General features: G+C 47.6%; 1 protein-coding gene across 1 annotated transcript in view; it reads left to right on the top strand.

The window, feature by feature from the left end:
- Window positions 1-11582, top strand: part of LOC147747827 (tumor necrosis factor ligand superfamily member 6-like) — a 35212-nt gene extending 23630 nt beyond the window's left edge. Inside the window, exons 3-4 of the mRNA XM_086936366.1 lie at window positions 8029-8085; window positions 10562-11582. Coding sequence (XP_086792492.1) covers window positions 8029-8085; window positions 10562-10956 — 452 coding nt within the window. The 3' untranslated portion in view covers window positions 10957-11582. The remainder of the gene's footprint in view (window positions 1-8028; window positions 8086-10561) is intronic.
- The last annotated feature ends 3532 nt before the right edge of the window (window positions 11583-15114 follow it).

The following is a 15114-nucleotide window of genomic DNA, read 5'->3' on the forward strand; positions in this document are numbered from 1 at the left end:
CCCTCCTATGCGTTCTGTATCTATAGCCCCAGGTCCATCTGGCAAAAACCTCCCGTCACGACTCGGAGGTATTTGCTGAGCCAGGGGACATTGCTCCTCCTTCTCCTCAGACAAAGCTCCCCTTTCCCCGTCTCCCAGTGGGACATTATCCATTTGTCAATCCACCCCCTCAAGACCATTCAAGCAGTTAAACCGGTTGAAAGTATGAAAGGGTGGCTCTGGGCGACTGAATAGTGGCCTGGGGTTAAATTCGTGATGTCTCCCCCTCCGACCAACCCTCTCCCAGTTATCATGGATTTGGAACGGGTGTATAGGAGCAGGGATGGGGGGAAAGAAGAAAGACACCTGAAGGGTTTGAATGGTAGATTCCCGAGATCTGTTCTTTCCTTGGCATATGTGAGAGACAGTTCCAGCGTCCCTGAAGCTCACCAGTATACAATCCCCTATTATGGATTTATATGTTCTTCCCACCCATGGCACCCTTCTGACCATTATTATTTCATTGTTTAGATGTACCGGGAGGGGTCTTGATGACCCTGCTTTTTAGGGAACAAAAATCCTCGGTTTCACCTACTTCAAGTGGAGGGACACCCGCCATAACTACAGTGAAGTCATTTGCCTCTGGTGGTAAATTAGGCCTGCGTGGCCTGGGGGGAAGATTCATTAGGGGAGTCGGTGCAGCGCTGTCTACAGGCTGTACCACAAGGACGGGATCTACAGGGGGAATGGGCCTATTGGGAATCGGGGACTTAAAAGGTACCGAGTTAGTCCTCGTGGGTTGTAGAGGGGCCACAGCGTTCGCAACTTGTTGGGGGGCTGAGCTCGTAGCGCTATTTAGAGGCTGATGGGGGACCGGGGGAGTGGGGATAAGCTCCGGAGACCTTCCTTGGAGACCAGACGGGGTTTTCATGCTACTTAATGTAGCCTCCAGGATGGTAAGTCTAATCTCGACCTTTTTGATACTCTCTCTAATTGGTAATAGTAGTGACCTGAGCAGGAATTCCAGGTTACCTAGCGGGACAACAGAAAGGGGGACATAAGCTATATTATTTCCTGTATCTATTGTCTGGACAGGCGCCAAGCCATCTTGTGCAGTAGGTTTGGAGTGTAATCCCTCTGCAAGGCTCACAGACAATGTGGGGGGTTTTAATGACCTCCCAAAATCAGAATGAGGGATTTTGGGTTTATTTTTGCCTTGGGCACCCTTCGACTTTCTCCTGCGTTTGTTTGGGGGGGGGCCCATGTACTCCTTGTGCGGTGGCTGGCTTAGGCTTAGCTTTCCTCGCTTTCGGGGCTGGGGGAGGTTGCGAGATGAGGTCGATAGTCACCCTACTAGGGCTTGAACTGATGGCTGGGGTTGGACTCATGGATGAAGCTGAGGGGGTGTTCGTGCATTCCCTCAACAGGAGTGGGACGTCCTCTATTGCGGTCAACTCTTCGCTAGGCATTGTGGGATTTTCTCCAAGGGATCTATTTTTTAGGTTATCTATAGAGCGTCTCCGCTCTGCCCTTAGCCGGCTTAAAGTGCTCTCCTTGTCCCCATCCCCCACCGCCCGGGGAAAGTAGTTCTCTAAAGTCCTATTCTTGGCTCCACCCTGCTTCAAAGGGGTGCCCTCCCTTGCCGGAGACGGCATAACAGCGAATGTTTGATGGTAATCGATCAGTGGCTGTATCAACTAATAGGACCAGGGTTCAGATAACCAAGCAAGATGGCAGGCCCAGCCCGGCCTCCTTCGGCCCCGGACGACCACAGACGGTCCCGCCCTTGTCCCGGGCTTCTCCCGGCGCGCTCCCGCGCAGCGGGTAAAGCTACTCCTAATGAAGGAAGGCGGTGCTCAGGAGGCGGGGCAAGCAGGGAGAGCGTCCAGGTGCAGGAGATGATGTCAGCGCAGGGACTCCTGGGCAATGGAGTCCCTGGTCCTCACCTGGCGCTCGCAGCTCTGCTCTCCGCAGTTCCAGGAGTTCCCAGTCACAGCAAGCAAGCAACAACGATGCGCCCAAGCCCACGGGCGAAGCGGGACCCGCGAAGTGGGTTCCGCGAGGTATGGCAGTGGGAAATGCAGCCCCAGCAGAAAGGACCTCGCACGGGCAGGGCTCACGCTCAGCAGTCAGCAAATGTCTCCCCAACAACAGTCAAGTTTGGTGTAAAGGCATTGGCGGCAGCACCCCGCCCTACCTCAAAGTTTGGTGCACAACAGTTGCGGCAGCACCCCGCTCGGGACACATGGCCAAGAAAGGGGGCACGCGACAGGGTCAGGAGGACCTGACTGAGGTGAATACGGGCAGCCTCGGCGGTGCACGGGGACGACTGGCTGCAGCAACAACTCGACGTCAAGCTGTAGGCGCAAGGACGACCCAAAGTGTGACAAAAGGGAGAAAAAAAAGCAATGAGGCAAGTGGAGGGGGGCGGAGAGGAGAGAGCGAGACAAGGCGGCGCCCCGCTAGCGTGGTCCCCCATTAACACACAGAGATTACACGCGCTAGCCAACAGATACCATAACAAATCAGATGCAGAGACACTGGTGCACAGCTTTGACAATGGCTTTCCCATCCCCTTCAGCGGCCCCCTCCCCCCCAGCTGCGAGAGAAATTTTAAATCAGCAAGGCAACACCCAGGGGTGGTGGCTAAAAAGATAGAGAAGGAGAGACAACTTGGCAGGATTGAGGGCCCCCTCCCAGCCTCAAGGGTTAGGGAGCTTGTCATGTCACCACTTGGAGTGGTACCAAAAAAGGAACAGGGGCAATTCCGACTGATCCACCACCTATCATTCCCAGATGGCATGTCAGTAAACGATGGGATTGAAGCAGAGGTATGCTCAGTAACCTATTTTACGATTGACGATGCAATAGACCTGATAAGGGCGACAGGCAGCGGGACTCTCATGGCAAAGGCAGACATCGAGTCGGTGTTCCACCTACTCCCAGTTCACCCCGAAAGTTTCCACTTGTTAGGTTTCCAGTGGGAGGGACATTACTATCATGACAAAGCAATGCCAATGGGATGCTCAGTGTCATGCTCACACTTTGAGCTATTCAGCACATTCATAGAATGGGCACTACACGATAGTCACCCCACAGGCGGGAAACATCATTACCTAAACGACTTCCTGTTTATCGTCCCAGCTGTGTCCCCCGAGTGCGAGGACACACTGAGGGCATTCATTAAACTAGCAGGCGAGCTAGGGATCCCACTATCCAAAGATAATACGGAGTGGCCAACCACAAAGATCACTTTCCGGGGGATCGAGCCGGACTCGGTCACAGGGATATCTAGGCTCCCACCCGAGAAAGTAGAGGACTTTATATAGGACATAAGGAACCTATGCGGGCGCGACAAGGCCACATTGAGGGACATACAACAGCTCATAGGGAAATAAAATTTCTCAACTAGGGTCCTACCAGCAGGCAAGGTGTTCGCTAGGCGATTGACACAGCTGACGCGCGGCCTCACGCACAAACACCACCACGTGCGGCTCGGGCCGAAGTGAAAAGGGACCTGCGGATGTGGGATACTTTCCTGGCAGACTTCAACGGGGTGCTGATATGGAGGAAAGGCTGGCTGACCAGTAAACAAATTGAGTTGTACACCGATGCGTCAGGGAGCACAGGGTTTGGAGCAATCCTGAGGGAGAAGTGGAGCGCAGGACAGTGGCCCAGCAGCTGGCATAGGTGAGGCATAACAGGCAACATAACATTTTTGGAACTCTTCCCAATCGTAGTAGCAGTAGTAATTTGGAAAAGGGAGCTCCGGGACATGAAACTGACCCTATGGTCTGACAACAAGGGCATAGTGCAGGCGATTAACAGAGGGTCGGCCAGGTGCCCAGACACACTGAGACTAATGCGACGTCAGGTTACCTTACAGCTGGAAGGCAACAAAGAGCTGCGAGCAAGGCACGTGCCAGGGTTGGAGAACGAAATAGCAGACACGCTATCAAGAGACAAGATGTACAAATTCAGGGAACTGGCACCAAGGGTGGAGGCGAACATGACCCCCTTCCCGACCCAGCTCTGGGAATTGGCAGGGTAGACCTTTCAGAACTGATTACACACGCACTCGCCCCAGCCGCAGCCAAACGTTACAGTAAATACGTAGCAACGGTGATGAGATTGGGGGGCATCCAATCCCTAGCTAATGAGGTAGACACTCTCAGGGCGGCAGAGCAGTTCATTGGCTGGGCCTACTAGGGGAAGAGATCTAGGTCTTGGGCGCAGGCTCACTTGGCGGCCGTGGCACACTACACAAAGCTGGAAACAGGTCATAACTCAAATTGCATCCCACTACATCAGGATAGCAATGAAGGGTTGGAGAAGGAAGGAAGGAAAGACAGTGGACACAAGGCGCCCAATAGACTTTGAAAAGCTAGGAGCGCTGCTGGAGGCATTTGAGGGCGTAACAACAGACAGATACGAGCTGCTGCTCTTCAGGGCAGCGTTCACCACGGCCTTCTTTAGGGCATTCCGCATCAGCGAGATAGTGGCCCCTGCCAGAGAGGGACAGGCCGAGCACTGCATTCAGGCCAGCAACATGACTCCCAAGGCAAAGGGAGTGAATATGGTGCTACTGCGGTCAAAAACAGATCAGGCGGGCAAGGGGGCCATAGTCAGATTACAATGCATCCAGGATCAGAGACACTGCGCGGTATGCTGCCTGTTCGCATTCATGGCAGTACATCCAGAGGAGGAGGGCCCCCTGTGCAAACACAGGAACGGCACCCAGCTGAGCAAGTTTCAGTTCACAGCAGTGATGCGCCTTCCACTCAGCAGGGCGGGCCTACCCCCGAAGGGCTTTGGGTCCCATTCTTTCCGGATAGGGGCAGCCACGACTGCAGAGCAACATGGGATGTCCAAGGCAGGAATACTGGCGGTAGGAATGTGGCGCTCGCACGCATACAAAACGCACGTGAGACCCCAGCTGCTATGACCGGAGGGCATGTGGGGCGACATAGGAAGTGACTGGACGTTTTTCCATTGCTCCAACAGGGTAAAGACCGCACCTGGTATGGGTGGTGGGCCACTCCTATATCAGACAGATGGAAGCCTGGTGGAAAAACCCTGGCCGCACACTCGAGGACAAACCGAGGCACACATGCATCCGGTGCTTCAGACGGTCTGGCATGCGATGGGAGCAGCTGGCGGTGGCCCTCAAGGGCCTACGGGAAGAAGCGGGGCGGCACCCTGACGTTCTATTCATACACCTGGGAGGGAACGACCTGGCCGGGATAGGGCGGAGAGCGCTGCTCCTCGGGATACAAAAAACCCTCATCGAGACGTCTATGGCGTTTGGGCACAAGTCAAAAATCTGGTCCAAGCTTATCAGTAGAAAGGAATGGCGCGGTGTGGAGAAATAAATAGATGTTCAGCAGAGAGAATGTTCCATTTCCCAGGTGCCCTTTGGAAGCTGGAGAGCCTGGGCACTTGCCCACTTTGCCAATGCCTTAAAATGCCTCTGCCAGCCTCAGTTTCATCAAAGAAGGTTCTGTGTTTGAATTGAGATTGATCCAGCTGTGAACTAATTGTTAAGCTAAAAACAGTGGGCAACCTCGGAGTGGTTTTGACATTTTGTCTTCATCTTAAGGAACGCTTGAGGGTGATTCTTGAGTGAATCTTTGTCTTGTTTTGTCATGAAATATTTCAAAATAAATACAAGTAATATGCTATAGATTTTTGCAGATGGGACTGTCATCACAGTAGGAATGATGAAAAAGTCAAGGCTGGAGAAGAGATGTACGGTTTGATTTGAATCAAGGATCAATTCAAGTGTAAATGTGATCTATGTCAGTAGTCCTAGGGCTTCAATTGGATTGGATCCGGACTACTGAGTAGGGAATAGCGTTATTTCCTAATATCTTAGCAAAATTATTGAGGACAAATATATAAACATATAAGCATGTATAGGTTTTCTATACCCAATGCCACATATATGCCCTTTGATGATATGTGTATCTTGAAGGTACATATATATGGAATTAATAATAGTAAATCTATACTTTTCTGTATACGTAATTATGTGATAGCACACTAAGTACATTTTGCACACTTCTATTTATTTATCTATCATATTTGTACCTTGGTGTCAGGGCATTGCTGCTATCAATGTTACCTTTCGCCCATGTAGATGCATTTTCAATTCTACAGCCTTTTTAGGTCTCACCTGAGCCAGCGCATGCAAGCGCTGTGCTCTGGCGAGACTTATAGTAAGGGCTTCAGAAAATGCTACCACTGTGGCCTAGAGCTTGAGTGCATGTGCGCGGGCTCGCGATTACGAGGAGAGGCGCCATATGGCTCCTCTATCGTCATGGGTGATCAGCTTTCAAGATACGAAAGCTTTCTTTCACATTCCTTAAGCCAATAGCTTCCTTGTTCTGTTTCATATGAGGGTGAAACTGTCCACATGATGGCGCTGTTGGGCTGCAGAAATGTACAAGATCTGCAAATAACTTGTAATGTGCCTTTAATCTTTCACTTTTGAGTGCCGTCTGATCAAAGTTGTGTTTTCGAAATTATAGTGGATTTACCTCAGAGGCGCGCGTTACTGATGCCCCGGATTGACTGAAATGTATTGCATTCAAAGTAATATAGAACATCATGCATATACATTTATACGTTAAGCCTATTTAAAGTGTTGAAATCTAGCTAAAATCCGTTCGTTTGGGTTCTTTATTTACTTGAGGAACAATTATGGTCCAATGTGATCTATGATGCACTATCACGCTATGGTTTAGATTGGCAACGGATTTTGTGAGTAGACTAGCTGTAATCCTAATTATCACACATGAAACGCAACGTTGTTTGATTATGCTGCAGCAGTAGGAGTTACATAGGACTGTTAAGTAGATATTCTAGAAGTCAAGAAACTGTTCCCCAATGTTCCTGTTTGTCACCTAAATTATTAACGTCTTTCAAAGAACCCCCCTAATAATCAAGCTCAGTCACACAATATATATTTTTAGATCTGGCATTAGCCCATAACGCTTCATTTTAGTGACATTTTTACACAGCACCACTTACTACTGTTTCCGTAGGAAGAGTGCTTTTTTCTTCACTGATAACTGTGGCGCCATTTGATAAATTTGCTCAAAACTAACCCCCAAAAAGTTCATCCACCACTGCTCCATCATGGAAAGTTTTTTGTGCCAACCCCTCAACCGTGGCCGGGAAAACAAGCATTGGCATAGCCAATAGGTCAGGCCTTTGGGACCTTATAAGTGTTTAGTTACACAGCACAATATCCTTGGTGCAACAGAATCAACTGTTGCATTGCTAAACACTTATAAGCTCCCAAAAGCGAGACCTATTGGCTATGCGAATGCTTGTTAACATTACTGCTAACAACTCTGCCTGACGCACTGAAGTGATCACAGCTGGTAATCTTGCACATGGTGTCCGGTGTGGTCATTAGTACAACACTAATAATATCAGTAGCTTGGGATATCTTTCATTTAACATAAATAGCTCTTATTACAGAAAAGGTTGGGGACCCTTGCTATAACCCTTCAGGGATATTCAACTTTCAAGGGTGTAGATCCCTAGGCCCCTGCAGCTCCATCCACTTGACCTCTACTCAAAGCTCACCAAAGACACAGCCTTCTGGAAGCCACAAGACAGCACTGTGCAGCCAGCCCCACTGGGTCGCTCAGTCATAAAAGAAAACACCTTGCCCATCAGATGCCCCCTCCTTCTTGATTTTGGAGAAGGCTGTAATGGGCGCCTAGATCAACCTAAGTACGGGGAGAGGGAAAGCATGTACTCCTGTGCAGCTATGTTGGCTGTCTTTGGTTGTTTGACTTTATTTCATGGTTCTAATGGTTTATTATGTAGTTATGTCTGATGCTATTATGTTTGCCAAAATGATGTCATTCCTTATAGTGCAGGTGATATATCCCCTCCCACACACACGCACACGCTTTCTCTCCTTTTTCCCATCTCGCTCGCTTTCTCCTGAGATAGTAGTGCTTGTGATTAATAGTTTTATCGTTTTCTTTTTTTGCAACTGAACTTTATAAAAGCCTCTGTTCCTTTTCACAGGCCTGCCTAGTTTATTAACAGCAAAGCAACATCCAAAGAGAGCAGCCCATTTAACGGGTAAGTGACACTTCAAAAACCTTTCTAGTATGTCGTCTTCTGCTACTTCTTTCCTAATAAAGTCAAATTCAGAAACTCAGTAACTACCTTTCGCACTGAGTACATTTCGTACAGAAACCTCTTTTAATAGAATGTGTAAAAGAAAAACTCCTTTTTATAAAGTCTTTGGAATTTCTGAGTAATTTATTGTGCCTCTTGATCTTTGAATCTGGGATCAATTGATTCGCCCTCTCATATTCATGTTCGCCTTATCCTTGCTGATGTTAATTTGCAGTGAAGTGCCACCCCCTCCAGATGGTACATCCTGCCTTTTACCTGTCCTGTCGTTCTCTCACTCTCCCATTGGTCAGCAATTTGCAGGGCTCCATTTTGTCTTGTTTCGTTTGCATGCACCTCCATCCTCTTGTTTTATGGTAATCCACGCAGAAAGCCAAACCAGCTAACAGTGACATTACATGCATCCCTGTTTCACTAGCTAGGACTATATTTACAATTATACAAATCCTACATCAATCAGTACTGTCCTGCAGACGCTACTCATCTTTGCTTAAATTCTTATCCAATTGCCAAATGCACAAGACCAGCACCTGGCAAAACCTAACTCTTTCATTGCCCACACATCAATTTCAATCCAACACCAGGGCTGTGGGACCCAGCAGTGGTCAGCCACCCATAGACACTTCACAATCTACACACACGTCCCTAATCCCATACTACTCCCCAGATTCTACTCTATCAACCACTGCAGTGGTCAATAGGAACTCCAGTTGGCCATCAGGACCAGTCAGTAAACTTTGACCAGAATGCCTTTCAGGCCAGCAGCACCCTAACCATGGCACTGGAAAAGGGTGATGTTCTTAAGACAAAACAACATTGCTTCAGTGAGTGGATGTTAAGGGACCCAGAGCTCCTTTGACTCAGATAGACACCAACTGGCCCATGGGTGAGGAGGGAACCCCTTTCTTGTTACCACCCATGATTTATAGCAACACAGACATTGGCATAGGAAGAGAAGCAGATTGGGTCAGGGAATGCACTGACACTTCGACAGAAACACTCTGGGGCAATTACACATGCACAAGGAATACACCTGCACTGGTCCAAGAAATAAACCAACATTGGGCCAGGAAATACACCACCACTAACACTGGGAACTTTCTCCTACTGTGCAAAGGACAGGGATTACCCAGCCCCTAGGGCACAGTGGTACAAAAGGAGGTGGTAATGGACGGAGCATCTGAATCAATCAAACACTCACACCCAGTCAAAAGATCTGGGTTTAATCCATCACCGTTCTTTAGCCCACTCTGCCACCCCAGTTCAGACATGGCTATATGCAAATCAGTCTGACCCTGTGCCTCATGGGACAGGGTCAGACTGATTTGCATATGGCCATGTCTGAACTGGGGTGGCAGAGTGGGCTAAAGAACGGTGATGGATTCAATCCAGATCTGTTGACTGGGTGTGAGTGTTTGATTGTTTCAGATGCTCCGTCCATCACCACCCCCTTTTGTGCCACTATGTTCACCATAAGTTGGCAGGGTATGCTCAGACGTGAGTCCCTTGCTCACTTTGCCACTGGATTCAAGCAAGCCGGGCTGAAGACGGCTGGAATGCCAGAAACCGGTCCTCGGAAGCTTGTTTCCGGTCCAGGGAAGACGTGGCTTGGCAGTTCGGGCTGGACTGTTCCAATGAGGCACAGGGTCAGACTGATTTGCATATAGCCATGTCTGAACTGGGGTGACAGAGTGGGCTAAAGAACAGTGATGGATTAAACCCAGATCTTTTGACTGGGTGTGAGTGTTTGATTGATTCAGATGCTCCGTCCATTACCACCCCCTTTTGTACCCCCTAGGACACAGTGACATTCAGATTGAGACTGGAGAACTGGGCAGGGAGTCACATATATTGGCCCAGACAGTGCACCTACACAGGGATATAAAATGCACCCATCAGGCAAGCATTGTACTTAAACTGTAAAGGCAATGACATCTATTTCTTGACAAAATGGGGATCATTCTTCCACTTAGGGAAAAGCATCTCGGGACGGTAAATTAAACTACATAATTGAGGTTTTAGACCTAAGACTTATAGCCTCCTTTCACAGGTTCTCCAGTTGAACAAATCAACTAATTACAGTGCCTAATTGACAACCAGATCTCAACCTGGTGGCCAAGTGAAATTTATTAGCAAAAATAATGGTTCTGTGCATTACCCACTGCCAGTGTACTTTGATGGAGGTGTTGCTCAATAATAGATTAATGTTGCTTAACATCATACAAAAACAGGCAGCCAGCAGATATGCTCCAAATGTCAGGATATGTGATCAAGTAAAAATGAGTATAAAGGAGAAAAGGGGGTGGCAAAGTAAAAATAAATCTTTGAAACAATGGTTTACCGTTGTTTTATCCAGAAGAGGTCAAGAATATTCATGTTTGTGCTGCTTCTGATGACACATCTGCATGTATTTCCCCAGGCAAATCCAATGCAAACTCTCTACCACTGGACTGGGAGGACACCCATGGACGAGCCTTCCTGGATGGAGTCCGTTACATAAACCGAGGCCTCGTCATCAATGAAACCGGACTATACTTCGTCTACTCCACGGTCTACTTCCGGTGGAAGACTTGTGAAAACAAACCTCTCATTCATACCGTTTTCAAGAGGACTCAAGCCTCCAGAAATGATGTGATTCTACTTGAGGGCAGAAAAATTAACTACTGTGGCAACAATCGATTGTGGGCGCGAAGCAGCTCCCTGGCTGCCGTCTTCAATCTCACCCGGTTTGAAAGTCTATATGTCAACGTGTCAGACATCAGTCTAGTGGGTTTTGATGAAACCAAGACCTTCTTTGGACTTTATAAACTTTAGAGTTTCTCCTTATGAGACCTCTGATCAAATGAGCACTGGGGTTGATGGAAAGCGAGAGACCATTGATTGCTAACCCAGGAGAAGGTGAAATGAACTGCGATGAGAAATGCAGATATCGTTAAAGGTGCTAGATGTGGAGACCTTCTCTTTGAAAGCTGTTGGTCACAAAAGTCACTACAGGGATCCAATAAGCCTGGGATGAAACTGCATAGTTTTTTATAGAAAATTGACGTTCTTCTAGGGCATAAAGGGGAAAGCTTTTGCCGTACAGTGACACGAAATGAGGACTTGATAAGGTGGGTTAACTGATATGTTTTTGTTTCATAGGTGGGTATCGGGACTGAACAGCGAGGGTTAGTGTGACAGCGTGCCCTTACTGTCTACTGATAGTATTCAAGTGGATGATAATGATGGAAGATAAGGGACACACTTTCACTCTAAGGACATCATTTATGACAGCAATGAGTAGGGTGAGTGAACTCAAGGAATATAGAAATAGGGATGGGTCTTCCTTTTTCAGGGACAGACAAGAGTATTCTAATATGGAGAGTAAAGAGAAGAGCCCCTCAATTTACAGTGGCAGGCAACAGGACTGTATGGAGAGCAAGGGCCAGGTATCCTTAACTCACAGTTGCAGACAGTAGGACTGTATGAGTACAGTTGGCAGCATAGGTCCTCGGTGTACATAGATGGCATAGAGTGGGGCTGTATGAGTAAAGTAACACGTACAGCACTTGGCCGCACAGTGGCAGACAGTGGGGCTTCAACTCACAGGGCCAATTAATTTAGTTAGGTATGTGGAGCAACCAATAAAGCTCTTCGCAGCACAGTGTCCTAATTCAGAGCATAAACAGGTTGATATATGTTCACACGTCACTCTCACATGTGCACACTCATACATAGATGTCCAAGTTCACTCTTAACTTGTTATTGAGCTTTGCCTCCCCCTGGACCAGGAATCCAAATTTAGTGCTCTATACACCAATGAAAGCCCACACAGCCAGCTTTGTGCCATGCTCCGTGCTTTTATTGTCACAAATGGCTGCTGAGCCAGAGTGGCTCTTTACATGTCTTGGAGGCTACAAATGCTTTACAAGACACTGCAAGAAATATGGAAAGCCAGGTCAGAGATAGGAAATGACAATGAGGTAGGGAAACGTGCACCGACCTCACTCAATCTGGTTCTTGTTGCCATCTCTGAGTTGGACAACAAGGTAGTATATTTTGCTTGTGTATCTTCCTTGCATAGGGACTAAGGCACACTTTATCCTTCCTAGCAGCATCTCAGGGTTCTTTCCCACCTTCACTAGAGGTTTCACACACTAAGAAGTGAAAGAGTAGGAGGGTTGTGATAGCCAGTAAGAAGGTGGAACCATCATGCCTCCTGCATGGGTCCATTGAAAAGGTCAGCATGCCTTGAGTGCCTAGCCAAGAAACCTGTGGCTGGGACTTAGCAGAACATCATGTCTGGGCAAGACCACCCTAAAGTTAATAGAGCAGAGTTCTACCTTACATATTCTCCTCGCCAGTGTTGTTTAACTCTATCAATGGTGATCTGTATCACTCTGCCCACTTACTGCTCCTGAGTTGTCAGGTCCAGGCTTCCCTCCATATCCTCCTTTGCAGATGCAAATCAATGCACCTTTAAGAATGTATGGTGACAGCAACTCTGTATCAGACCAAGCCTTGTGCTAGAAGAAGCATTCACAAGAGTCAAATCTGACCTCCTAGAGACAGCCATTCATATTTTGTCCTCAAACTATTTTTCTATTTATTCTCCTTGTTGTAACTACACAAAGTGGTACTAGTGTGCCTTACACATACTGGAGCAAAAATTAAGAACTAGTAGAACATCACTGGTAGGACTTTGTCCCCCTGGGAGCCCAAGCCTAGAGCCCTCTGGGGTTGCCCCACTGGTAGCTCTTGTGCAATCGCTCTGCCTTGGAATGTTCCAGAATACTTGTACCTCTGTGACAACCAGTTGCTCACCTGCAGCCAGTCCCTCAATCCTTTACGTGCAGGCACTGGTGCTCACTCTAGTCCCAGCCCAGGCACAGGTCAGTTTATCCTTCGTTCAGGGCATACCGGCTAAAACGTTCCTCACGATTCCATGGGCACACTAACTGTGGCAGCCAGGAAGATCCTACATGAGCACCAACAAACTATGTCCAGCCATGTAAACTCCATCTTTATACACCATGCATACAGCTCCCAACAAATAGGTTTCTCCCTCAGGTATACGGAAGAGTGCAATATTTTATTGAAAGCCATATGGTCAAGTATGTCAGAGCAGTAATTAATTCAACTGGAAGAGGATGGATATCATTATTATGTATTAAATGCTTTAAATATTGGTGTATTTTTTATGCAGTTTAATATATTCTTTTATAAATATAAATAAATATGTGTGTTCTAGTTTCTGACTGCATTGTTTTATTCCATAATATGCTGGTTAGGTAGTTGTTACTTGTTCATCATTTTTTATATTTTCGGTGACTGACTTGATAATGCACTGAGGGCCAAAAATGAGAAGAGCATAGAGACTTATAGCTTGGCCTCAGATAGTCTGTCAGCAGGGCCTATATTTCTATTTTGCATACTAGACCTCTTCCACATGCCTGGCAGGGGTGCCTCAGCCTCACAAATCCCAAAAATCACAAAAAAGAGCCAAGGGCAAGAAAATTCCCTGATTCATGAAATCACCACCACAAAAAGATATTGTAAAGAAAGGCCTCAATTAAACAGTGCAGATAGACTAGTAATTAGATTAGATATAGCAATACTACGTCTTAAAAGCAAACTTACGTGAAGATTTTGAAGCGTACTCAACCAGGACTGTCTACCACAATAAATGAATGCAGAATGTGAATGAGTGAAATTGAGGTGAAAGATCAAAGTATAGCACTCACCTACTTATTCTATTAATATGTGGTATGCGGTACATTTTAGTGACAGCACAGGTGGCCCAGTTGTAATTTCATAAAGGGGTTAGAGTGGTGTCTGGTCTCTTTTATATAAAGCTGAACATCTCAAGCCGAAACTTGGGCCAGGCTACTTCTGGTCAATGGAGGTGACTGCCAATATACTGACCGGTGGGCAGTGAGCTGTGAAAAGCCTCCAGAATCCATGAATAGTGGACAGAAAATACATCAGGCCCCCATAGAAGAACACATACACCAACCCATAGAGTGTTTTAGCGTTTTCTGCTCCCGCTTCTCGGCAGATGTGATGGGAGACCGAAGCGAAGGGCCATAACATCAAGGTAGTCAGTGAACAGAACAGGCCTCACCTTGTCCTGCTGTCGGAGATATAGGGCCTGGGAACAAAGAATTTGAAGGAGAAGTGGGCCTGAAAGCATGGGCTTCCTCAGCTAATTTGGGGGGGGGGGGCGGAGACTGAGTAAGCTTTCCAGTTTGCACAGGTGTGTGACTCTGGTGGAGTGATCGCACCCTACTGACTGGCTGGGGAAGTGGGAGCAAGGGTCCATGCTTGGTAGTTACCGGATTCTCCCTGGGTTAAACTGCTAGACCTGGCAATAGGATCCAGTTATATGAGCAGCAACACTCAGCCTGGAGCTTATTGGGTGTCTCCATCTCCTTGGACAGACCATTGGCGTAGCATAGGCCCACCGTAGGCCCAGCGGGGCAGTGGGAGGGTCCAAGCTTCAGATGGCCCCCAGGGGGCTCCTCAGGACAGTACCCTAGACTGAGAGCTCCTGACTGAAGGCGGGGCTCTATGTACTTTGCAAGAAGGCACCATCAAGTTTTGTAATGCCACTGGAACAGACACTGCTGGGAGTCAAACAATGATACACTTTGCCAGTTAGGATTTGGAGGGTTTGCAGAATAGCCTTGTTTATCTTCCCCTCAGTTGGGCACTAAGAAACAGAAACCCACAACTGGCTAGTGAAAGGAGAGGACACACAAGGAGGAGGTCTACTGTGTGAACATTGGAAAGTGGGCAGTGAGTCCCTAAGACTCAAGCAGCAGTGGGATTAAAGGGACAAAGGGACAGGGAAATGTGAATCTCACAAAACTCTTTTTGCTGGGATGCGTCTTAACAAGGGTAAAAGCCTCAGTGCCAGCAGCTAATCGCACTCCAGGGCCTGGTTTGAGGATGTTCCTGGAGGAGGAGGGAATCATAGGTAAATACATCAAA

The sequence above is a fragment of the Lissotriton vulgaris genome, chromosome 1_1, assembly GCF_964263255.1.
Source record: "Lissotriton vulgaris chromosome 1_1, aLisVul1.2, whole genome shotgun sequence".
Lineage (NCBI taxonomy): Eukaryota > Metazoa > Chordata > Amphibia > Caudata > Salamandridae > Lissotriton > Lissotriton vulgaris.